At 36.6% G+C, this 27,029-nt stretch overlaps 2 protein-coding genes across 2 annotated transcripts; one reads left to right on the top strand and one right to left on the bottom strand.

Annotated features, from left to right (window-relative positions):
- The first annotated feature begins 290 nt into the window (after positions 1-290).
- Positions 291-7,690, top strand: psidin (phagocyte signaling impaired). Its single transcript, XM_053761013.2, has 12 exons — positions 291-479; positions 571-795; positions 1,236-1,429; positions 1,583-2,275; positions 2,529-2,739; positions 2,991-3,113; positions 3,563-3,732; positions 4,355-4,545; positions 5,077-5,239; positions 5,695-5,833; positions 6,169-6,401; positions 6,817-7,690. Exons 1-12 carry the CDS (start codon positions 413-415, stop codon positions 7,174-7,176), a joined length of 2,769 nt encoding a protein of 922 aa, XP_053616988.1. The 5' UTR covers positions 291-412; the 3' UTR covers positions 7,177-7,690.
- A 510-nt stretch (positions 7,691-8,200) lies between these two features.
- wkd (whacked) lies at positions 8,201-26,757 on the bottom strand. The gene is made up of 7 exons (XM_053761014.2): positions 26,247-26,757; positions 18,324-18,445; positions 17,412-17,604; positions 16,905-17,088; positions 13,983-14,177; positions 13,140-13,372; positions 8,201-12,798 (listed from the first exon to the last, which is right to left on the bottom strand). Exons 1-7 carry the CDS (start codon positions 26,381-26,383, stop codon positions 12,789-12,791), a joined length of 1,074 nt encoding a protein of 357 aa, XP_053616989.1. The 5' UTR covers positions 26,384-26,757; the 3' UTR covers positions 8,201-12,788.
- Positions 26,758-27,029: the final 272 nt, after the last annotated feature.

Genomic DNA, 27,029 nt, shown 5'->3' with positions numbered 1-27,029 from the left:
TTCCATACAATGTATTAATCATATTCCTCATTACTATTGATCATAACGTGGAACGAAATACATACGACTTTCTTGGGGTGGATTAGGTATGGCATTGCCATCTCCATTTCACATACTGCAAAAATAATTATTGTAATATCACTGGTTTCCGCAGGTAAAGGCATAATGATTGTGTTTGACCGGGCGGGTCAAACAACCTTCGATTGAGTGGGCCACAGACCCACAGAAGTCAATCGAGATACTAGATAAAGTTCTGACAGATTAAAAAATATGGCAACTTTATATACAACTGTCAACACTGTCAATCGACCTAACCAAAGACAAAAGTCGCAAAACAAACGTGCTGAAAAAAGACCTAAAAAGTCGTGAAAGCGCGTATATTTTGTGGAAAAAACCATTTTATAAATGAAAAATGGCTGTGCGGCCACAAAACATTAACGACGGAGGGATTGTAGAGCGTCGGTTGCGGCCAATATACGGTAACAACCTCGGGTTTACTTGTTCTATTTTTCGAACAAATCTTCCCCGGAGTTATCCTTACAGCCTCAATAATATTTATATAATTTACAGACTGGTTAGATAATGGAAACAATAAAAAAGCTCTTCAAGAGGCCGAGAAAGTGCTCAAAAAGAGTCCTGCTTTGCAGGCGGCTAGAGCTTTGAAAGCCTTAGCGCTTTTTAGGTTAGGAAAAGGACCGGAGGCATTTGTTGTGTTGGACGCCCTGGCTGAAGAGAAGCCCAGTGATGATACCACTCTTCAGGCGATGACAATAACGTACAGGGAATCTCAGCAATGTAAGTACTTAAATTAAACGTCAGTTAAGTAAAAAATAAACAAGCTGACTAAAGCAGCACTGGTCCAGTGGTAAAAAAGTCTTAGGTTCATACCACGGTAGCCAGGTGTTTTAATAGTTTATTATTTAACTTACAATACAAAGTAACATTGCCCTATCGATCAACTAACATAACTTGTAAAAGTTATTTTTATTCTCACTAACGCACACTTCCAGCAATGTCTTATTTGTTTCAACTGTGGGACAGTTCAATTAAATAATTTTTTTTTTATTTGTCAGCCTATTAGTTATTTATTGACAATAATATAACCCATATTAAAATAAAATTACAATATTGCGTTAGTAATATAATAATATTATTATAATAATATTATACTACCCAATATTGTAAATTTTTTTTCATATTTTATTATCATTCTTCTTCCAATTAATTTTTTTCAGTGCCCAAAGTTTGTGCACTGTATGAAGCTGCTGTGAAAGTGGAGCCCACAAGTGAGGAGCTTCACTCTCACTTGTTCATGTCCTATGTCCGCATCGGAGACCACCTCTCACAACAGAGGGCTGCCATGGCCCTGTATAAGTTTGCTCCCAAAAACCCGTATTACTTTTGGGCAGTCATGAGTATTGTATTGCAGGTATGTATGCTTATAATAAATTATAGAAAAAAATGCTGGCCATTCTGCCTTTATTCTTATAGCATATTGAGTTGTCTATGGCTATAAAAATCTCTTACAGGCTTCCACATTTTGTGCAACATTAAAGTTTTTATATGCATTTTATTCCAACAGGCCAAATCATCAGAGGACACCAAGAAAAAAGGTCTATTGCTCACACTTGCTCAGCGGATGGTTGACAACTTCATAGCTGACAACAAAATGGAGGCTGAACAAGAAGCTAGGTTATACATCATGATCTTAGAACTCCAAGAGAAGTGGGAAGACATCTTGAAGTTCATTCAGAGTCCACTCTATGGTCAATTAGTCCCAGGCTCCTCTGTCCAAGCCTGTATCCCTTATTTAAAGAAGTTGGGCCAATGGCGAAAGCTGAACCTTCTTTGTAAGGAATTGTTATGGGATAACCAGGATAGATGGGATTATTACTTACCATATTTTGACTCTGTCTTCCAATTAATGAAAGAGACTGATGCGGATAAAGAAAGTACAGCAGATGATACAGCAGAAAAATGTCACGAATTTATATGTCAATTGGTTGAGAGTATGTCTTCGGGAAGACAGTTGCGAGGGCCTTATTTAGCACGCTTGGAATTGTGGAAGAGGTTATCTGTTGACGGAGACCCCACAGTGTTGCTTGGGAGTGGGGTGGCACTGTGTGTACAGTATTTGAGGGTGTTTGCGAAGAAGCCCTGTGCTGTGCCGGACCTCAGGCCGTATTTGACCATGATCCCGCAGAAGGAGAGAGAGGAACATTGCAGAGATTTCTTGACGTGTTTGGGCTTCGATGAGAATAGTGAACCTGAGACGGTGAGTAAGATAAAAATAAAATAAAGCCTTATATGTAGATTTTAACTATAGATTAGAGAAAATCTTCAAACTTCAAAATACAATGCTTCAGCTTGATTAGCTCGTAAATAAAATAAATCTTTTACATCCTGGAGTAATAGATCAAGAAATTATTTTTAGTTTATAATCTTATATTTTTATAGACGATAAAATCCTAACGATTTATCGTACCGTATATGTAGCACCCAAGATAATTTTTGTCGTTCAAACGTAGACAGAGGACGTACAACGCCACATATCGTGCCTATCGGCGTGGCGGCTGACGGCGGCGCCGCTACGGCCGGCGGAGAGCCTCGCGCTCGCTGCCATCTTGCGGAGACACTACCTCCGCTGCGTGCACCGGAAACTGCTCACTGCGACCGCCACGGAGCTTTGTGCTGTCGATGTCTATGGAATACTGGCTGCTCATCACTACTTCTACGCTGGTATGTGTTTTATAGCATACCGGACAAACGAGTCCATGGGCACCAGCAACTCGATATTTACAGTTTAGACGCCGTGCGGTGCGGTCGTGTTCTTTTGTGATTATAAGTGACGGTCGGTATGTCGGTATGGCTGGCGCCGGCTGAGGGGGCACTCCCTTAATTTTAATTAACCTTTAAATGTAACAAGATCTCCCTGATGACAATGAAAGATTATGTAATTTTTTTGTTAAAAAAAATTATTTGTTTTTCAGCCATGGATCTGCAGAGCTCCTCGCCTATCATCGAAGCGCTGTGCTTGTTAGAGTTAGTACTGCAAAATTCTCCTGCCAATTTCCACGCGAAATTGTTACTGGTCAAGCTGTACCATCACCTCGGTGAGACCCTCTCTCTCTCATCTTACCGTATCCTTCACGGCTGTGGGGCCCGAAGCTCGGGGTTAAAAGAAATTTTTAAATTAAAAGATTTGCCTCTAGTTTAATGCCCGGCCGGTTGCTTGTCCTTAACCCTCTTTGGGATTTTGCTTACCAGCTGCCAAAGCTGTGTCCGTTACTCGCCTCGTACGAAATCCACGGGAAAACATGTAGTGGTCCTATTCTAGGCGGAACCACTATGAACATTCCCAACTGAGCATTCCTCGCAAAAATCTCAAAGCGATATATTTCTCAACATAGAGAAACCTAGACTACGACAATCTTTCATTTCACTAAATACAAGAAAGAAACGCGTCTTTGTTTTCTAATAATTGTACAGGGTAGTAACATTACAACATTCCTATTACGAAAATCCTAATTTATATTTGACGTTTTTCTTTTTTTTTAACCAGGCAACGCTCTGGCAGCCGACACTATATACCAGCGGCTGGAGGTGAAGCACATACAACTGGTGTCATTAGGCTGGCTGCACGCGGCCAGGCTGGCGCCCGCCGCCGCGTTCTCCCGCTCACTGCAACTGCTTGCTGACACGAGGGCTTTCCATGAACATCATAGTAAAGATGTGAGTCTTTTATTTCATTCGCCTTTCCTTAGTTTTTTATTTTAGTTTTTTTTAGTAATCATCAGAGTTGGGCGTAATACAGTGGCGGATTAACACTAATGCCGCCAGTAGGTAAAAATTTCGCCGGCCCTTGGGAGATGGGGGCGGAAATTTGAAGCTGTCATTTCGGACAGGCAATCTTTAAGGAAGGGTCATGTCATTCGTTCCGCATTGTATCCAAATATACCTTCGCAAATACATAGCATGAAAAATGTCAACTTCCTCAATTGGACAGGTTAAATGGTGAATCGTAATAACATTTTAAATCTGCCGCCCTGGGCTTCAATCTACTGGTAAATCCGCCACTAATGTTTTATAGTTTGATTATTATAAAGAGGTAAGCGTTTGGGAGTTTGTATGTTTTGTCTCCGAAACTACTGAATCGATTTCAAAAACTAATTCACCAATAAAAAGGTATGTTATCCAAAAATGCTATAGGCTATATTTTATCTCAAAATTCCTACGTTAGCGAAGCCCTGAGCAACATCTAGTATTTTATAGTTTCATTATTAACTATGATCAAATGCACTAGATCAAAAGTAATGAACTAATTAATACAGTTTGGCCGTGCTTCCATCCCCAGAGCGTGGAGCACCTGACGTACGCGTACAAGTACGGCACGTTCGAGAAGCTGGTGGAGCTGGTGTCGTGGAGCGCGCGCGTGGCGCGCTGCGGCGCGTGCAGCGGCGCGGTGCGCGCGCGCGCGCTGCTGGCGCTGCTGGCCGGGCCCAGCGCGCCGCTGCACGCGCCGCGTCCGCTGCCCGCCGATCTCGTGTGTGTATATTATTCTATTCATTCATTGCGAAACACTTATTGCGTACAACATTAGTACTTATAATAAAATGAAGAACATGGTTTTTAACACTTGCTATGAAAAAAAAATCTTTTTTGCGCTAAGATAGTAATAATAAGATAAATGTGTCGCTAGTGACATAGGCTAGAGACATAGCGCCGTAAGGCGATGTTAAACAAACTTTTTTTTTTACCATTGCAATAACAAATAGTATTCTATTTGATTTCTGGTTCAATACTGGTTGATCAACACCCAGTGATGCTAGCCAACAGAAGACAACGCCCTCTATTATTTCAATCACTTTCTTGACATTGTTCGTGTCCTATCAAGTGTTATAGTTGCACGAATAGGATTCGAACCTGGGACCTTTCGGTCAATGTAGTATCTTTATTTGCCTCCCGTCCTGAGTCTACAGAGGTCGTAAGAAAAAGCGTGACCTACCATATTTCTTGTAACATATTACGACAGTGTCCATACGATTTTAACCTAACAACAATGACATCTCTGGACAGTGACAACCGCGACCTGAACGTGATCGTGAGCTGGCGGCCGCCGCAGTTCATCGACCTGGAGCTGAAACAACGCTCGTTCGAACAGGACATGGCGTACTTGCGGCTAAAAGACGCTCTGGTGTCCGCCATCGCGCTCTGCATCGAGTGCGCCGACTCCAGGCCGGTATGTATGGTTCCCGCCCTAGCTCAGCGCAGCAGCAGGAACCGGACGTGGATATGTGGGGTGTTATGAAGGCTTGGGTCAAAAATTACATTTTTTGTACATAAGTTATCCATATCCATACTTAATAGTTTAAATTACTAGCGACCCGCTCCGGCTTCGCACGGGTTCAATATTATGCAACTTATACATACAAACATTCCTCTTGATGATTCAAGAGGAATGTTTGCATGTATAAGTTGCATAAGTTATTAATTAAAAAAACTGCATCAAAATCCTTTGCGTAGTTTCAAAGATGTACTTAGTATGAACGCGATAAACTCAAAAATGACCAGACGAATTTTTGTCCTATTTTCACCAAAGTATAATTAAAATTTACTATGGTTCTAACAGAGCGAAGCCAGGACGTATTATTTATATGTATATGCCGGTTATTTATATGTATTGTTGGTTCACAGATGGAAGAGAAAAGGCCGCAATACTCGGAGCTGCTCACGTGTGTGGACGCCTTCAGCGACGCGATGACCATCTGCCAGCAGAAGTACAGCGGCCGGGAGAAGATCAGCATAGAGGCGCCTTTCCCCGCAAGGATTATTGGTATGTACTTTTCTATATACGAGATAATATTTCTGTTACTATTTGTATATGGGCGGAGTCTCAAAGTACTGACTTTTTTTGGTAGATTAATAGGAGATTCCAATATGGCGGTTTTCTATTATTATAGGCGCCTTCGAACGTCGTCAAAACAAAAAATTGTCAACTAGCTTTTTGTTTTATTTTTCATATTATGTTCAAACACAATGTTTATTTAAACTGTATTTACCGAAATAGTACAAAGGGCGGACTTAATGCTAAAAGCATTCTCTATCAGGCAACCTTCAGGAAAAAAGTAGATTGTTACGAAGGAATGACATTTGAAATAATTTGAACAGCGTTCGTGAATTCCGAAGTGCCGTACCGGGAGTTGTACTGCACCACCCTCCGCATGGTGGGCGAGCTGGCGATGAGCAACCGCGAGGCGGCGCTGCGGCTGAGCGCGCGCCTGCGCGTGCTGGAGTGCGGCGCGCGCGCGGCGCTGCGGGCCGAGCGTGCGCGGCTCGTCGCGCATGGCGACCCTGGCTGGATCATGCGCGAGGTGCTCGAAAACGTCGCCAACTATTTAGAGGTGAGCACGTAGAAGGGAAATTAAAATATGTTACCTCCCTCAGTAAAAGTTTGGATTGACAGTATTTTCGAACGAAGATAAATTTTCTTTCGACTAGTTACGAAGCAGCAGCCATAGAGGAATTATTAACAAGAAATAATTTTTAAAAAGCCATTTTACTGTCTTTGGGTGATTTTTGTATGGGCTGTGGATGAACTTTTTATTCCTGTTTTGTAAAACCCAAATTAAAAACAAAGTTACTACTAACCACTAAGTGCTCTTTGGGTATTATCAAATCTGACTTAAAGCAAAACGTGCCACAAAGTCCGGATTGCTTTGATATGTACTTTCAAAATAAATATTTTCATTTGTTTATAGCTAAAAAATAAAATGTTAAATTATGCTTGTAAAAATCTGTTTTCTCTTTTGTTTGCAGTTCATAGGCATAATAACATTCCTCCTGGGCGTCTGCAACGAGCTGGTAGCGCCGGCGAACACCAAGAAGTCCAAGAAGAAAACCAACCAATCACCGGACGAGGTAAAGACCACTGACGATCTCAACAAACTCAACGAGACAGTCCAAGAATCCATCGCCTTCCTGGAGAGCATCTTCGACAAATGGCCTCACTACGAAACAAAGTCAACACTAGATGAAGAATTAAAAAAATTAAACTTGAACAAAGACAAACTTGACCCAGTCGAGCAAAAATTAAAACAGGGACGCCGGGACATGATAGAGGACGTCAAGAAAATTCTCAAAAACAAATCGAAATACTTGAAAAGTCTTATACAATGATGTGGCCTTTCTTAAATGTGTGCGTACGCCACGTCGCGAAGTTGTGAAACGGTGGAGCTAGTCAACTTGTTATTCCGTTGTTTTATTTCTATTTCGATTTTAAAAGCTGAGATTTTTTGTTTTAAATATAACACGAGGCTAAAACTATGAATTTCGATGTGGGTAAAAGTACAAATCTTTCATTTGTATTACTAGATAGTATTTTTGATGTTTTAATTTCTAGTATTTATCCATAATGTGGCCATAATATAGTCTTCTAAGCCACATGGGTCACTGCTGGATTTTTAAATGAAATATTTATCGTAAACTTTTTATAAATAAAATTTATTTACTTTTTTATATTCTTGGTCAATGTAATTGACAATTATTTATTTTTTTCAAAATTTTCGCTTCGCTGTATGGTGTACGCATTGCATGTAATATTTAATATTAACATATCTTGTAAATACTCCTTATGAAACGCATAGTTATTTCCCTCCAATTTGTGAATATACCCAATAGTTTTATTTGCAAATATTTCGTGTTTTATTTCCACACGGCTTAAAGCGACAGAAATCTGAATGCTACATTATTATTTATTATAAATGCGAAAGTTTGTTAGGATGTGTGTATATGTATGTTTGTTTGTTATTCTTTTATGCAAAATCTACTGGACCGATTGTTATGAAATTTGGCACACGGGTAGAATATAACCTGGGAATAACACATAGGGTACATTTTATCTCGAAATTCCCACGGGGCGCGGCTAGTTTAATAATAAATTGAAATATATTTCAAATTGCAATCAATGTGAACGTGTTCGCTAGCGACCAGAGTAAAACCCAATCACAGACTAGATTAATAAGTGTAGAATTTGGTTGGCTGCTAAATAGAAAAATAAATCTTACACATAGACTAGCCCTTTGTCTCGTTCTGTCAACATCAAATATTGTAAAGTTCGAAATTGACAGTACAAAATTAACTTTTTTTATGTATAGCAGAGTAGGGGTTTCTATTTCATAAATTAATGAAATAAATACGAGAGTTAATAACTTTTTATATTTATTTACAACACAAATACTGTAGCAACATGGATATTGGCCACTGTACAAAAATATGAGTTTGAATCATCTAATTTAATCATCATTACCAGTCTGATTGCGGAATGTGGAACATTTTGTTGAGTGGAATTTATACGAAAACAGAACTTATCTAGGCTAAACAGAGAAAACAAGGAATAATATTAAGAATAACGTTGAATCTAAAACATACACCAACAAAAATCACACACAACACTCAATTTATATGCTGGAAACTGACTAAAATCATACTTCTTTTTTTTGTCGCAAAAGCAAAAATATAATATTCATCCAACACAAAATAAACGGTTTTTTTATTATTTTTTGAGTGCCATGGACAAATGGAGCTCAACTGTTAGCAACATAGGGCATAATGTGGACAAATCTAAACTTTAACTACGATATCAGGCTCCCACGAGACAGGCTCCTAGCGAAGTAGTCACAGATCCATTTGAGTTTCTGATTATTGAGAAACATCATTGCACTTCTTTCTGGTAAATAAACATAATTGTATACTATGTTAATTTTTCGCAATTTACATAATGGCCATGACAATCAAAACTATAATTTTCATTCGAATATAAATAAACAAAATTGATATTATGCAGCATAGACATTTTGCCTTAAATAAAATCATAGCCTACAGCGGGCTAAAACCCCAACTTAATAAGTGGCAGTTACGAACGCAAAGTGATTGCGAAGACAATATTATTATGATACCATTCATGTTAGATATTCATTTAAACATTATTTGAAGAGATATATTTTTGTTATTTTATATTACTTATAAACCTTTTTACACTACTTGTGTAACAAAACTTCAATAACTATGATTTATGGTTCTAAATACTCCAATTGAATATTAAATAACATCAAATTTATTATACATTTTATATTGCACATATGTATTGAAGTAAAAAATATTTTTCTTATTGCTTTTATGAATTAGATATGTGGATAAATATATTTGTTATATAGTTTAAGAAAATACAGAGATCTTTCACAGATGATCTTGTACTTTGAGTGGGGAAGACTGTGGTAATTTTAATAAAATAAATGTCATAAAGCAACATTATTTATGTTAAACACTGCAATCCACTGAGGCACTGATGCTATTTTGTGGCGACCCTTATGGAACAACGCTATTAACCGAACGTGATTGGTATAAGGAAATATAAATTATAATTTATCAATAATATTTTGTCAACTCAGCACAATCTCGTTTGTGCTGTTCAAAGGCAACGCCACAGATTAGTTTACTATATCAGATGCCAGTTCGAAAAATAAAGATAGATTATTCAACAGGGGTACTCTGGTATTATTTACAAAAATTAACCAAGTTGTGTGTGTTTCCCCTGAGTGGTGACACAATGTCGGTACTCCGTAATTTTTTTTGCCATATTTACCACATTTATGTATAGATATGAACTACGGAGATTGGCGTGTTTTACAGTCACCACTACTGCCAGCCAAAATGTGGGATAATGTAATAAAAAATAAATAAACGTTCTGATTCAGTTAAAAATAATTTGGTTCGAATTAAACAATCAATATTTCAGTTGATATCGGCGAGGCATTATTGTAGTTTCCGACGAAGATAAATTGTACTGACATATAGAAAAGATTTGTCCTGCGGTTCACTATTTACATTTTGAGATATGTAATTCTACATAACAATTCTTATCACATGTTATTATGAAATATTTTGCACATTTCTAAAATAATCTAAAAATAAAATAAACATTGAATTATAAGTGACATTGCGAAAACAATAAATATACTTGGAAAATTAACAAAACTAATTTTAAGTTTTAAATTTTAACAGGAAAATAGGTACAATATGAATGGACAAGACACAAAATTAATATACTATTGTCTATTAGCATCCTGATATAAAAAATGCTAGTTATTTTTAAATAACACAGAAATATACGAATTAATATTGACTGTATTGCAGTTACAAAGGGAAGTTGAAAATTCGAGAACACAACATACAAGTTAAATAAACTTAGCCTAAAATTATGACGACTTCAAACATTGAAACAAATATCTTGTATCATTATAAGAAATTTAAATAGCCGGGCCCTGATTGAGCTGACAGCACGCTAATAGTATCTAATATTATCAGGAAATTTACGTGTAGACGAGATAAAAGATAAATGAGAAAGAGTCAAGCAAGGAAATGTATAAGAAACAACAATTTATTAAAATTACATGAATATTTTAAAAATATCGCTTGACTTCTTCCTCCACTAGGACTACCTGTCCATATTATCACACAATTTGTTATTTAAGACACGTTAACAATTAACACTTTTAACATTAAAAGTGTGTTGTGTCTCAACCAAGGAATAAATCATGCCTTGATACACACAAAAATATGAAACCAAAGAGATAGTTGCCTAAATTTTCAAAATAAATTTAAATTTTCGAACGAGGAACAAAAGCTACCTAAGTCTACTCGAGCACACATAAATTAATAATAAATATATTAGGACAAATCACACAGATTGAGCTAGCCCCAAAGTAAGTTCGAGACTTGTGTTATGGGATACTAACTCAACGATACTATATTTTATAACAAATACATATATAGATAAACATCCAAGACCCGGATCAATCAGGAAAAGATCATTTTCCATCACGACCCGACCGGGGATCGAACCCAGGACCTCTCGGTTCAGCGGCAAGAACTTTACCACTGCGCCACCGAGGTCGTCACATACCAACATAAACCTCTATTCAAATTACATTTACGTGCATGTCAAGTAAACTTGAGCCTTATTTATCATAATTTAAGCCACACGATGGCTTCTCCTATCCCAATTTCTATACTATACTCCTTTTGGTCAGTCGTCAATACTAATTTACATATTGTGCAATACCTAACTAACAACACTAGCATATCAAACTAACTCCAGTATTTCTCCATAGGGAATAAAAAATTGTTAACTGCCAATAAATATGTTATGAAATCATAATATGGAAATATATTCAAGCTATTGTTTCTTTGAGTGTTTCAAACGCTGCAGCCGCGTTGTTGTTACAATTTTTCAAATTTTAACAAAGACAAGATTTAGTTTTATTATCTGACTTTGAAATAATTTATCTGTACAATGGTAATATAAATTTTCTGAATGATTGTTTGGGAAATGATTCCCCTCACAAGAAAATTGACGGTTCATAATGACAGCGCGGCCGCAGCGGCCGAAACGCTCTGAGAATCAGCCTAGCAGCGTTCGTTACACAGAATTTTTCCTAAATAAAGTTCCCAAACATACTAGTACTGTAACAGTATTTCTTAACCTGTGGTACTTATTGATGTGTATGGGGTTTTGGTCTTGGATAATGTAAATACATAAACAGGTTACAATAGGAATCTGATTTGAAATTACAACTGAATAAAATCAACAAAAATATTAACAATATTTAGTAGCAAAAGGCAGCACCTTCTCACACATACAATATTTATAGTTTTTACGAAAAAGAGAATTTCGGATGAAGGGGACCTTAGGCCAGCAGGAGTGCTACAATAAAGGTCAATAAAAAACTTATTTTTAGTACTATTAAAATAAATTCCTGACTTAAGTCTGTGGACCATTAGAAATTGGAACAAATTGTTTGTTTCAATTTCTAATGGTACCATAGACTAAAAAAAAGGTTAAGAAACACTGTAGAATAATAATCTAAATAAAAACAGTTTATTACCTTTTTAAAAATAGTACAACGTAAGCAATTTTAAAGGAAAGAAAAATTTAATACAATTTTTTATGAGTATGTAGATCACGCAATATGATGTATCCAACTGTTTAAGATATAATTAAAAACATAAATTATAAAGGACGTGTTTACTAGAATCCGCGCCACGAAAGAAGTCCATTAAAATATGTAGAATTATCATATTATTACCTTGTTCTTTCTATTATTGATTATCATTAATCAGCTGGAGGAGCTGGGTGAAATGGTCTCAGCATGGGAGGACTGATCACCCGTCTAGTGCTCGCACAGTGCCCCCAAAAGTAATAACAAAATATGAATAGATTGGCCACGTTGTTGTTATAGCAACGCGTCTGTGTAACTTCGTCGTAGCGCAAACTCTAGTTGACATTTAAAAATAAAGTCTAAATCATTTGGTTATCCGATTCCCAGGTGAATAACATTAAAATATTAACAAAGTAGTATCGTAGATCATAAGATCTTGTTAATAAAAAATATAACCGCTATTATTGTATACGGCAAAGAGGCACCACACAGGCAACTTACCACTAACACGTTCGAATGGTGCAATAAACGACTTTAACACTATCGTAACACAGTCCGTATTGGCTTGTTCTATCACACACTTCACGACCATAGCTTTATCGATCGAATCAAATAGCACTTAAGTTATATATTAGCGCGTCAATATTGCACTCGCGTCCACTGCATTATCGACCGTATCACGATACACTTAGGGTATATATTAACGTGGTTATTGCACTCGCGTACTCATAGAGTGTTGAATATGTCCCTGGCGTTATTCTTAGAATAACGCCTGTAGGAGCAATCGCTGAATCAGCTGCCACTGGAAGTGAAAAAACAAAACAATGATTAATTACCTAGCGACATCTATTGGCTTCACATAGAACTACTTCATCGGCGATGGAATAATTCCTAGCTGGCATTTTATGCCAAACTCAAACAGATACCGACGCGGATGAACGAATATTTCGTAGTTTGTATGAGAGTATTTACTAATCATACAACGCGGCAGATCGCGTCGGGCTCATGATTGACAAAGACAAAGAATTCGGCGCTCTGTCTCGTTGCTTCTTATGTATTTTTAATACACTCGTGTTTTGTATGAAATTGGGGTGTATAGTTTTCTCAATCAGCGTGACAGTCTACAGCTTTCTCAGTCCATACCTCCTATTGGCCATGGCGCGGCGCCTGGCCGTCTGCCGCTGGTGCTCGAACTCGAAGTCCTCCTCGGTGAGGTTGAGGCGCTGCATGTGGTACACGAGGTAGTCCTCCTGCAGCACGTGCTCCGGCGGGTGCCGCAGCACCTCCAGCGTCTCGCACAGCCCGCCCGCGCTCTTGCGCACCTTCGCCGGGCCTAGGGCTCCCGCCAGGATCACTAGCGCTGCTTTGAATAGCACCTGCGCAAACAATAATATTAAGGGAGCTGTCAACTGCCCTATAGCGAAGAAAAGGCTTAGTGTAGATTTGCAACTCACTATCATTTTGGTTAGCTGCGTCTAACTGCGAATAGATTCGATAGTGAGATATGAGTTGCTGACCCTACCACTAAGCCTTAATACGTAGCTAATACGATGCTCTCTCGTTTCGAAGGGCAAATTACTTTTCGCAACTCTTGGCTCTGTCTAGCCCGTAAGGGATAAGTGTTCTATTAAGACACAGCCGACAGGCCTATTTACTTGGTTCAGACAGTCGAATATTGAACACCTCCATGCAGGAATCGTGGGGGCCGAGAAGCGCGGGGAGGGAAGAGAGAGCGGAAGCTCACAATGCAAGATAATAATAATAAATTCCTTAGTTCAATAACTTACAAGGTAAAATTTTACATTAAACATTGATAAAAGAAAAGAAAATTAATTAACACGGACACATTTAGCGTTGCCAGTTTTTTTTTGGACTAATCTGATTCTAAAACTTCCCACCTTCCCCCGACGATTGTCCTACATGGTGACGTTCGAAATCCGACCGCCGACTATAGGAACCCTGTATCGCTGAGCTAACTACAAGTACCTTGACGCCCTCGCACAAGAAGCAGTCCCACACCCGCAGCAGACTGTCCCAGGGCAGAGTCCGCGTGAGCGCGCACAGGAACCACTCAGTGGCGTACAGCACGGGCTCCACCTTGTGCTTCACCAGGTGCCGGTGCACGGAGGGCGCGGTGCGCCGCAACAGCGCGTGGAGGATGTCGCCGTCGCGTTGCAATACCTGGGGTGTCCCGTTTCCATGAACTTGATGTTTTGATGAAAATGTCCCCTAGTCGAGTGTCTCTTTCTCGTAATGTCACATTCGCAAAATGTCGGGACAGGGACTTGGAAACTTAGAATAATAAAACATACAAAATTTGTTTGTAGCTACCAGAATCTTTTTCTCACTTTCATAAATCGTTTAGCTTGGAAATTTAAAATTTATTCTATGTGTACATTGTCCTTGAGCCATAATTTTTCTGATGGCCGGAAAATGTTTCTTTAAATTATTTTTTTCCTAATTTTATTAATTCACGTGTAAATTGTCAACAAAAAATAATAATAGACACATTTTTGTGATTTTCGAATAGATTTCTCTGTCACTCGTATATAAATTATACGTACCACCGTCACGCTTCACATTACTCACGTATTATCTACTATCTATATACTTATGATTTGATATATGTACTATCCATATACTTATGGTTTAATATATATATGTATAAAAGAACAAGCGTTTTTTACTAATCAACGCCCAGCCTAAACCATAGAAGCTATAAACGCGAAATTTGGCCAGTAGCTTTAGTTTATTACGTAGTGCTCAGATAAGAAAGGAATTTTGAAAATTCGACCCCTAAAGGAGTAAAAATTCGGGGTAAAGTTTGTACGAAAAATAACGAAAATCTTTACTGATCTACTTGAAACTTGGTACAAATGCAAACAACAAAAATAATGAAACCCGTGTATCATATCAGGATTTTTAAAATTTTACCTTTAGGGTAGTTAAATGAGGGTGAAAAGAAATAACGAATAATCCCATTCAAAATTTCGTCAACTAAATATATGAGTAGACAGCTCAGCGGTAAACACCAATGAATTCACGTTGTTACTGTTGGTGGTTCGAATCCTGAACTTCAATTATTTTGAATTAAATCTGATTATCTATAGGGTGATTTCTGTTAAAGTTATATTTTACCCGAGTGAAGCTCGGACGGGCTGCTAGTATTATATAAAAGTACTGGCGGCCCGTCCCGGCTTCGCTCGCGTAAACTATAATAAATTAAACACCTAAACCTTGCTCACAACATCAACTCAAAAAGCATACATAGGGGCTGACAGGAGAAAGCAACTTTGTTTTATAATATTTATTTATTTATTTACCTTTATTACAAAAACATGTAAATGGCGGAGTTAAAGCCGTTTAGCCTAGTTAAAGGCTTTTTAATTATATTTTAAAAATATTTCTTGTTGCACTTATTTTTGCCGCAACTACTTACCAATTCCCAACTAGTCATTTTACAAATTATAAAATGAGTATGTTACCTTCTTACATTTTAATAGTTAATCTAAAATAATACCTTTTACAATAAATGATTTATTTTAGTGAAAATTGTATTATGAAAATATGTTTGGCAATTGTGTGTTCAAATTCACTCAAAGTACACATATAATTTATTTACATTAATCGATATTCAATACTTCACCCCAAAATGCCAACATTTGACCATCAATAATTAAGTTATTAAACCACCCTCCACTAGCATTAATATGCAATGGATGTAATCAAGAGGAGACGAGGTAATTGTACTATAATGGTACTCGTAGTGCGGTAGGAAGTGAAAGTGTGTCAGTATACGATAGTGTTGTCAAAAATTCGATAGTTTCACTATCGATAGTTGCCGTTATAGTAATTTAGTATCGCCGGCTCATAAAGAGGCATTATAATCTGAAGAGAGCAAAACTATCGATAGATTTTTATTTTGAAGAACCGACTGCTAATATTACAAATGCGAAAGTAAGTTTGTTTGTTAACTATTCAAACTCTATCTACCAATCTTCTTGAAAGTTTGCATACACGTAAGTATGTAGAAGGACATAGATAGGGTACCTTACATTCCGGAAAAATTACTGTTGCCTTGGGAAATTTAAGCGGGCGAAGCCGCGGGCATCTAGCAAGTTAATGATAATTCATTTATTTCATTGCGCATTATTGCCCTATTGTTATTGTACGTTGAACTCTAAGAGGGCGTATTTCGGGCGAATTCAATGATTTTAGATAGGCTGATATGCTGTTGACTGTACATAAGATGGTATTAGTATATTAATGAAGTTCGTGATGTCTTACTAAAAGTACTAACTTCTTAAGTTTACGGTGTCAAAAGATAACTACGATTAACTATAGACAATATCGATACTATTGCTTTAATTTTAACTATCGATAGACTATATCGGACGATCTATCAGCAACACTATAACACATAGGAAACTATATTGAGCCGGAATAATATTCGTGAACTAACCCAATAGTGCCACTAATTGGCTACACAATAATTCGTATAAAAATATAATCGTTTCTTTACTGCAAAAAGAATACATTCGTTAGCTTCTGTATAGATAACAACTTTTACTTTCATTTGGTATAATATAAAGATATTCAATGTGGAAGAAAAGTAAATTGGAAATATACTTTACGTAAATACTATACAATACGTAAAATATGCTTTTCTGAAAACAACGTGTCAATCTCTTTTTGCTTGATTTTTTTTGAAATTTAGTACTATTTTTTGTACAATTGTATGACTGATTCTGACTAAGGACCATGAATGTTCTACTGATGATGTATGAGTTTCAGACCGAAATGGGATTTCGTATATATGATAATTTTCAGTTTCCAAAATCCGCGTGCTTGTTAGACCACTATATACTCGAATAAACTTAATCTATGGTTCCAGCCCACCCAACTCACCTCTAATCCAGGGTTATAATACCCTTTGAGGTACTTGTCGCTGATGCTGACGAGGCACCAGAAGGCTTGGACGGCAGGCATGTGCATGAGCAGGAAAGCGGCCACCGGCGCCTGCGCTTGGAAGTAGCCCACCTTCGGGTTCAGCACGGAATATGCCTTCAACACTGAAAACAGCTCCTGTTGCCTGGAATTGAAAGAACAAAATAATTAGAATTTTCTGGACGGAATTTGATCTATGATCAGTCAGAACCACAGTCTGAAAAATAAAAAGCATCAGTGTGTATTTGAGAGCGAAACACAGTAAACTGTTGGGGTTATGAAATATAGTCACAATAAAATTACAGTATAAGATACAACAGATGCCACTTTATGTTGTTAAATAATTACCCCCAAAAATGTAAAATGTAATTTTTTTTTCCTTCTTTTTGGTTGCCTTGTTTAAGTCTCCCATTTTTTAAATGGTTAGCAAGTTAAATTAATAAATTTCTATAATTGCAAAGAACTTACCCTAAGCCCTCTTCCCTGATAAACATCTCGTGATAAGGGAACTGTCTGTGTAGGTCCTTCCTTATGTCGTCCATGCATTTAGGGTCCCCCTGGGCTTGCAGCAGCTCCTCGTACTCGTTTGGATGGTTCTGCAGAAGTAGCTGGCCCCCGCAGAGGTACAGCCAAGCTTTAGGCCGCACTGACGCTGGTATGCCTGGAGGGAAGGTATCGTAAGAAAAATTTTTGTGACATAAATAACGTACATCACTTACTTTATAGTCTCTATATAATAAAATTCTCGTGACACAGTTTTAGTTTACCATACGCCGAAACGGTTTACCCGATTTTGACGAAATGTTATGTTTATTCAGTACTAGCTTTTGCCCGCCGCTTCGCTCGCGAAAATTTCCCACGGGACCAGTTATTTTTTCGGAATGAAAGGTACCCTGTCCTTCTCCATACTTCAAACTATTATGTATGCAATATTTTAAGAAGATTGGTTTCAGTAGATAGAACGTGAAGAGGTAACAAACTTACTTTCGCATTTATAATATTAGTTGGTGGCTCCATCATGGAGCGGAGCCGGGACGGGACGATAGTATATTTATAAAACCCATATTAATTTGTTGAATTGACGTCTTTGAAGAAAAGCCTGTAGCGAAGTTTGTTAAACTTCTTCTATAACCTGCGCTTTGAAAGTCGACAGTACATTTTTGAAGTAAATAAGTGATTACTATCATTCTAAGTTTAATAAAGGATTTGAATTTGGTGCTAGCACAGTTTAATGAGATTCATTTATACAGTCGTTGACGATGCAGTCAGGGTTGTCAAAAACGTGATGTTAGACAGATATAAATGAAATAATTTGATTTTCCAAAGTTATTGCCCTATATGCCTAATAGAGAAACAGAGATTACATTATTTAAACATTACCTTTCCGACATCTCTCGCGCACCTTCTTGTAATTCTTGCTCATGAAGCCCTCCCAGTGGTTGAGCATCCTGATCCACTTCTGTTCCCTCTTGAGGATCGTGCTCGGCGACACAGTCCTTTTTCTATAAACAAATAATATTTTTTTGCTTTATATCTGCATGTGTTGGCTGTGCGATGCGAAGACTGGCGCTCGCGGAGAAATTAACGTTAAAATTTTGGAGATTCTACTGTGATTTTCAATCGGCCCTCTGCTTGACCTTAGCAATGCTATTGTTGACGTTACAGATCATAATAATAAGTATATTCTGAACACGCGTTCGGCATATGCATGTGCCATATCTTTATTAAATTAAGCTTTTTTTATATTTATGTTTTCATTACAATCAACTTAAAAACTACTGGAACGATTTTGACGAATACTGGCATAGAGATAAACTAAACCTTCATGAGTAACATAAAAGCAACCATAAGTCATGAAAAAATACGCGACAACATTGCGGGCGGCCGCTATATAGTCTCGTGCGCCATTTTCACTGATATTTGTTGAAATATACAATTACATAATTTGAAAAAAAAAATTGGCATGCGCACCTCTTCCAGACGGCAGTGTAACGGCTAAATGGCAGCGATTTAAATTTAGATAACATTATTTTTCCCTCAACCAGATTCCCAAAGTGAATCCCATATAGCTGCCAGTTAAAAAGATGTCATCGATATAGAACACCGGACAGAATAATTTCGTACTCGCATCGGCTACGGGCATGCAGTTACCGTCCGTCCAAGGATGCTGCTCGTTAGACCCATCGAGACGCAATTGGCACTTCAACCACGAGGAAGATTTTGTTATGTCGACTACATAGTGTGTAGTACACACTATCGCCGAACTCGGACAGATGCCGGGGCGAACGCGTATTGCGCATTCTGTATGAGAGCTTATTATTTACCGCAATGAAAAACAGACAATGTATGCCGAATCCACCAAATCTCGGCGTACTGTAATTTCCTTTTAGTCAGAGGAAAACAAACAAAATTTGTAGATTTTACATTTATTGTAGTATTTTATATTTTTGAGTAAAAGTTTCACAATCATCCGGACATTCCTACTTTCTTAATGGCTATGATTACTTATCATTGTTATGATAATGTCTTATTTTTGATAAAACTAAACAAAATATAGATTTTGTATAATAACAAGGCAATAGCGACATTAATAAGGAATAGTCAATTAGCATCTTAAATTTCTCACGCGAACAAAACCACGAGTCACAGCCGAATTATACCAACAAAAAGTTATAGTAGATGCCTATATTGCATGTTTATGATGTATGAACACGTGCTCACGGCTCCCGATACAGGACATCCGGAGTTTCATATTTGGGATCGTCAAATAGGAACAAAGTCAGAGAAGGCACAATATGGACCGTGTTTTCATTAAGCTCAGACAAACATACAAATCGTTGAGGCATCTGGTAAAGTTACACCATAGAAGTTGTAATATTAAGCCAATAGAAGTGTCAAAGGTAATTTCGGGATAAAAAGTACGTGTGTGCCAAATTTTATAACAATCCGTACAGTAGATTTTGCGTGAAAGAGTAACAAACATACAGACATACATTCTCACAAACTTTCGCTTTTATAATAATCAGCTGCGCTACCGTGAGAATTTCGGGATAAAAAGTAGGTACCTGCGATGTTTGATGTTTACCGATATTGTGGAGCTAGCATAAAACTGCGGATATGGCACTTCTATTTTCCTACTATTTATTATTTCAAATTCTGTGCTTTTCAAAGATTAAGGAAAAACGTTTAATGTAATGATGAATGAGAGCGGGGTCGTCGTACCTACGTTGTTTAACATTTGAGGAAAATATCTTGATAGCACTACCATCAACTTCATTTAGAAACAAAACCGCGTGAAGTGAGGACTATATAAGGGTAAAAATGTCATTTTTGACACAAGCTTTTATTGTTGCCAGAGAGATCTTATTGCATTTAATGCGTGAGAAAAATATAATGTCCGTGCACTAAACCGTTGAGGAGTTCCCACGTCTTGAGCCGTTCCTGGGCGCACCATCATGTCAGGTCATGATATCATAATAATGCATTGTCATCCAAACTAAACTAAATTTCAACTCAATCGGTTAAAGATATCTGCTTCAAACTTGTTGAGTTGCCAGATTCCACCCGTGACATAGGGACATAGCGATAATTACATTGCAAATTAAATAAATGCTTGTAAAAAGTAGGTGAGCAAACCTTGGGCTCCGACGCTCAACGTCTGAGTAAGAAACCAGTAAAACGCGCAGATGAGAGAGATCGGACACTCATTGAGGAATTTGGGACAATTTAGTAGATTAACACTGATCTACTAATAGTTTACAATGTATATATATAACAGTATGTATATATAATGTATATATATAACAGTATGTATATATAATGTATATATATAACAGTAATAAATATAAGCAATAAACTATGATTCGATCCGCGTGCCGCATTTCAAAAGATTTAGTTATAGGTGAAATAAAAGATTTAGTTATTGCCGCTTCGTCACAGTTGCCTAATAACAGGCTAAATCTGAGTTGGCAATTGTTAAACTATTTAATTCATCTAGTTATGTTGTTAAAATGGTATTCAACAAGTTCATTTATCATTCCTGTTCATTATAATATTATTAAAATGTGTTTGTCTTTTTTTCACGTCTAAATGGGGAATTGAATAGTTGGAGAACTAGAAAAATGTCATGTATTCATGATATTTTCTGTTTGGTCTCATGGTCGACTGGTAGAGAAAGCCATATGGCATTAAGTCCACCTTTTTTTTTGTAATTTTGTGCAATATAATATTAAGAAAAAAAAATATTTCGATGCATCGATTTGACCAAAGCAATGGCGTCACCATTTAGGTGCCATGAACGATAACGTGCTAGGTGGCACTATCTATCGATCGGGGAACGAATGCACAATCTGCACATATCGCACACACGTCGAGGAAAAAGATACGATATGAATCAACAGGAAATTCATTGAGTATAACATTTATTTACTACACTTTGTTAGCACCAAAAATAAACCTCGTATGGGGCACACTCATAAACACGGCAGCTGGGTAAATAAGACGATTCTAGTTTTCTCTAGTGATAATGTTCTTCTTTGTGTGTTGAAGCTCTCCAACGATAAGTCCGCTGTCGTGTCTGTCTATCTGTATGAACGCGATATACTAAAAAACTACCGGATTTTTGTACGGTTTTCATTTTCTACAAAAGATGGTGTGGTTCCTTAAGGTAATTTATTAAGGTTTTACACGAGCGAAGCCGGAATTGGTGGCCAACATTAGATCATCCCGACAGCAGGTGCTAGGGCACAGGGGCCAAGAGAGGTTCTCCATAATTTGACACCATAATGTGTATGTGTCTACTTCGATCCGCAAACTGTTGAGCGTCTTCCAAGTAGCTAAGTCACAATGTCTACTTAAGTACATGCTAAAAGTACATTAAATCTCACCTACCTATAAGATCATAGCACATATCAGTTTCCAACACTTTTGTCGTTGAAGTACAAGTAAATGCTATTGTTTAAAAAACAAAGATTCAGTTTACTTTTAAGATGGCCCATGTCATAACAAATTCATTGTCTTAATTTGTTTTCCTATTCATGTGATTTCAACTTAACTGAAAGAGACAGATAATTATACTAAATACGACGGCGCATTCTGAAGTTTTTTCATCGATCGAAAGTGCGGAAACGTTTAAAGTCTATTATAAGAAATGGGTAAAGTTTCCCATCCGAAATCGCATACAATCTCGGAGGAAACGCTTGCCATGCAATCTTTTTGAAGAATTTGCTTACGTAACGCCATTATGGGAAATAGCAATTCATTCACTAATGCGCTGCGTTCCGCATTAAGAAAATCTACTTATTCCACAAACTAAGTACCTAATACACAGCCAGTTTACATCAATGTGAACATCTTCACAGGGGCCACATACTAAACACTATTCAAACATAGTTCGACACTTTTTTTTATTTCCGCAAGGAAAAATCCAATCCAAGTTCGGCAAACTGTTTGCCGATAGTCTATTGTATTCAAGTACCTAGTTTACTATGCGCACTTCATGACTAATATCATATCACAATCCTTCTATGCCCAATAAGGTCTAATAAGGCCAGCCAGATAGGCATCTCGAGAAGGCTCTGTAGTAACGTTCCTTTTCTTACTAAATGAAATAACAGTAAATGAAGCCGGTGGTGATCCGATGGTTGCGGCGGGGTGGCTATGGTTGCATCCACACGTTCTCTTTTTTTCTTACACGATATGGGAGTGGCAGCGCGGTCGTTAGTAACGTGCTACGGAGTTTTGTGTTTCGTGGTAGCCCTTCCGTAATCGAAATGTTCCAAATTCGAACCATACAAGGGCCACATGAGGTATTATACGAACCTCAGTCATGTATGTAGTTTCATAGAAAATTATTGATAAAATATAAGGAGCGAAACGGCCAAACTTTAAAGCCCTAATGCAATGAGTATGCAGCACTTGCGTATCCCTCATGGCTCAGGGTCGTGGTCATTATATGGAATGAGACACAATAACTTTCTTTGCACTATTAATGGAGTGGTACTCCATTGCCTTCTCAATTTCACACACAAGTTAATAATCAACCGGTGTGCAGGTTTACTCACGATGTATGGAGTCTATGAAATTATATACATGTGCACGCAACGCACCATACCTACCACAATTCGCGTACGGTTTGTACCGGCCTTTAACGATATTAAAAATATGAAAAAATACTTGTTCTAATTTTCACAACTAGTTGCGTTGCGCCATCGCTATGTAATCTTTATGCTAGCATGATGTAAAGGTCGATTATAAGGCCGACAAGTATTGTTATCATTTACTGTCTCTTGGATTTCTTTTTTTTATCGTTGCACCAAAATGTATGGATGGCGTAATAATGGATTCCATAGTAAGTTTTATTTAATTTACTTAAGAAGGTTTTATAGTCTAATTACATGAATATAATATATTTCCATTAACAATGTATTTCCATAATATATTGTTGGTTTATTCGTCCGAAGCCGGGACGGGCCGATAGTGAATGATAAACAAAATAGTGTAGCCTGTTGCTAAGTTCTCACAATACTAAGTTTCTCACGCGGTCGCCCACCTATTGTATTTTGTAATGGATAAAGATTGTTGTACCTATGAGAGACCTTACATTTAAACTAAACATTAAAATTATTTCTAAAATGTGCCTATAAAACAGTTCGGACCTTAAAATATGACTTTTCTTTCAATATTTTTTTGCTTGCAAGTCATTCACACACTTTAATGAAATAACTTTTACGTTTATTTAGGTATAGGAACAATTAAACTGAAAGTGTTAGTTTGTCCTTTTTCACATCAAAATGACTGAAATGATTTTGTTGGGGAGCTGGAGTGTGGCAAGGCTACTTTTTTGCCGCGGGTGGAGCTACGAGCAACAGCTAGTACCTATTTAATAAATCCATCAAGTACTTACGTAGTAATGCAGCTAGTTGTATCAACTAAAAATAGTCGGTGCTATACAAGTTGGAGCTGTTATTTGTCACTCAAACGACTTCGCTGCATGTGAAGAAATTAATTAAACATGCGCATAAATTAGCTTTATTAGCACAGCCATCTTGGTTTCGAGGTGTGTGTGAATTTGATAGTACTTACAATCAAATAATGGTATTTTCATTAGAGAGTAGTAGTTAAGAGTTCCTACAACTCTCTACTGTACTGTACGTCGGCGTAAGACATAAAGATATGAATTAATTTAACCCAACTGGCATGGTCTCGATAGCTCAGTGGTTAAGAGCACTCCCGGGGCACGGGTTCAATTCCTGCTCTATTCCAGAACTTTTTCATCTCATTATTTCAAAAATAAGTTAAAAAGCACGTGTGATATGTATATAATAAATCCATTTAAATAATGGTAGTGAGATTGAGAAAATATTTCCCTATTTGTACTATAGAAAGTTTAAATTATATACTGTTATGTTCCATAGAACAAATGGCACATACTGTTGTGTTTTCTGCATAAGAAATCCTCAGTAAAATGAAATAAAGTTAAACTCTTCTCTCTTGCTTCAATCAGACCATTTTTTTTAACTGAGCAGTAAAGTCATAATCTATAATCATAAACAAACCAATAAAGATAAATTATTTTGATTAGATCAAAATAGAACACATGCAGTCTATCACTAGCTTGATTAGCAAAGATTTGGGTCACTGATTCATGTCTTATGATACCATTTATTGATAATGCAGTGGTAACATTGTTCCGAATACCTTTACAGAATATGGGTGAGTAAGGTAAATACGTACAATAACTATCTTATGTGAGGATGAATGAATGCTTCGCACATTGTCAAGGATAATTTGCGAGCTAATGATCTGGCAATGAAGTACAAGAAAGACAATGCAAACTGCAGGAAAATAAGGAAAGCAGACTCTGGGCTGAGACGATCACTGGTGGCAGAAGCAACTGATAACAATCAGATGAGAGAGATAAATGCTTCACACAAAAACTTTTTTTTTACCTTTTTTTTTACCCACAGGAGAGGAGCCAGGGCGCAGTTAGAAAAATATAAATAGTGACTAAATGTATTACCATACATAATGCATGAAAGAAAGTGTATTCAATTAAGTACTACTTTCACTGTGGTCTTGGGTTTACAAATGACATGACTTACATATGAAAGTAAATCATAACTAATGTTTAGTAATGAAGACCATTAACACCAAATTTCGTATAAAGATGTTAAATGCGAGATTAGAAATTTAATATTTGGAATATTTTCAAAGCTTTTCATCAATATTTGAGTAAACTTTTTTTGTTTAAAGAAAATATCTAAGAAAGGTATTATAAGAGTATATAAGTATATATCAGTATATATTCATATGTAAGAATATGTAAGTATATATTCTTATAATACCTTTTTTAGATCTTTTCTTTAAAAGATATACTTATATCTTTTAATATATTAAGTATTAAGGAATTAGAAATTTAAATTACAATAAGAGTCAATTATTTTTAGCAAGTAATTTTGAACTTAAACCCAATATCACTCATAATCTGCACTTGTTGAAGTTTTATACACAATGTTGAACATACTTTGAAGCTTATTTGTATTCCTATAACTATGTACTTATTTAATTATTTTATTTCAACTCAGGTAACTACACAAACTTCTTTATGGTGATATCACACATCAGTGATATCAAATTGTTAATTAAAGCTGCAAATACCTAACTTAAGAATGTCTTATTCTGCTCTAGCAGTATTGTAATGTTAAAATAGAATGTAAATATGCAGTGAATGTACGTAAATAATGACATGCCATTGGTAACAACAAAGCTAACTATAATAAACCATACAAGATACCAAAATATTCCTTTTATTCAAGAAATCTATGTTGAATGTTTTACAATTTAATTCAATTATTTTTAGGTAAAATTTGTACATGGTATTTTTTATTATAAATTTGAGAATGTTTGTCCTTAATCTATTCATATGGGAAGAAAGGTTAGGTTAAGCGTGTACTCAAGCTCAATAAATGTCTATTCACTCTTGCCTTCGAGATCACTAATTGTATAATTTGGGAAATTGTCAAAGAACTTCCTTGTTGTCAAATATCGATACTATGTAGGTGCAATTTTTATTACATGAATGAGTCTGTACCTATTATAATCAGCGCTATAAATAAATTTACATTACATTTTCTGGAATTGTTACATTACGAAATTTCGTCTAATACTATTCTAATCAGTCACATATAACACTGGTAAGAAGTTATTATGATCAAAACCAGCAAGACTTCACTATAACATGTTATTACACATCAACTATGTTATTACACAATCTAATTGAAGAGCATGTTAATATGGACTTACGGTTCTGGACTGTACTGAGCACCACCAAAGAAGCCATGGCGATCCGGCTGGGTGGTCACTGATGAACATATCGAAGTCGTATCAGCCAAGTCACTCTTATCACCACCACCACTTTTCACACTTTTTTGAAGAGACATTATTCACAACTGAGATTTCAGCAATTATATTCTTCTATGCAACATACCGCACTCTTGTAGATAGCAATCAAACAACTACACAGCAGGCTGGTGGGCGTACGAATTAATTACAAAACAATATCTAACTGTTCCATACGTTGACGCCCGTCTGTGAAAATACTCACTGATACGATATTGGTAATGTGAAATATAGGTTACGCCAATAATGCGAAATCCGCCACATAGTCAGAATTTACAATTATGGTAACGAAACGTGCGAAGAATAAATAAAACACATTAAAATCTTATCAAATCAAAACTAAACCAAACGAACGTGTGGTGGGCGACGAAGCAACAACATACGTCATTTTTAGTGATTGCTATGCTTGCGTGCGCTACGTCAAATGAAGTTTGAAAAATCCTACTACTAGTGTTGTAACGATTTAAATAGAGATTGAATAGGTAAAACTAAAATAGGACCAAAAAAGACTCGAAACAAGAATCAAATAAATAGGAGAAGTTTAAATTACTATATTTTATTATTAAATGAAACTAAATTACAATAAAATATTATATAATACTATCAAAGGTTGTTGGTTATTTTTGTTTTATTAAAAAGAAAAAATGCAAACGTCACTTATTCCTTTTAACAATAAAGTGAGAACTT

Source organism: Plodia interpunctella, chromosome 21 (assembly GCF_027563975.2).
Source record: "Plodia interpunctella isolate USDA-ARS_2022_Savannah chromosome 21, ilPloInte3.2, whole genome shotgun sequence".
Taxonomy (NCBI): Eukaryota; Metazoa; Arthropoda; class Insecta; order Lepidoptera; family Pyralidae; genus Plodia; species Plodia interpunctella.
The sequence above is the reverse complement of the archived record's forward strand: the minus strand, read 5'-3'. Positions and strand labels throughout refer to the sequence as shown.

What these genes read in the sequence shown, in the direction of transcription:
- wkd (XM_053761014.2), bottom strand. Translation starts at nt 26,383, where the DNA reads ATGTCTCTTCAAAAAAGTGTGAAAAGTGGTGGTGGTGATAAGAGTGAC. An exon ending in GCTCAGTACAGTCCAGAACC is followed by an intron (nt 18,446 to 26,246) that starts GTAAGTCCATAT and finishes ATTTGTTTATAG; the next exon opens with AAAAAGGACTGTGTCGCCGA. An exon ending in GCGCGAGAGATGTCGGAAAG is followed by an intron (nt 17,605 to 18,323) that starts GTAATGTTTAAA and finishes CCTTCCCTCCAG; the next exon opens with GCATACCAGCGTCAGTGCGG.
- psidin (XM_053761013.2), top strand. Translation starts at nt 413, where the DNA reads ATGGCTGTGCGGCCACAAAACATTAACGACGGAGGGATTGTAGAGCGT. An exon ending in GTACAGGGAATCTCAGCAAT is followed by an intron (nt 796 to 1,235) that starts GTAAGTACTTAA and finishes AATTTTTTTCAG; the next exon opens with TGCCCAAAGTTTGTGCACTG. An exon ending in ATGAACATCATAGTAAAGAT is followed by an intron (nt 3,733 to 4,354) that starts GTGAGTCTTTTA and finishes TTCCATCCCCAG; the next exon opens with AGCGTGGAGCACCTGACGTA.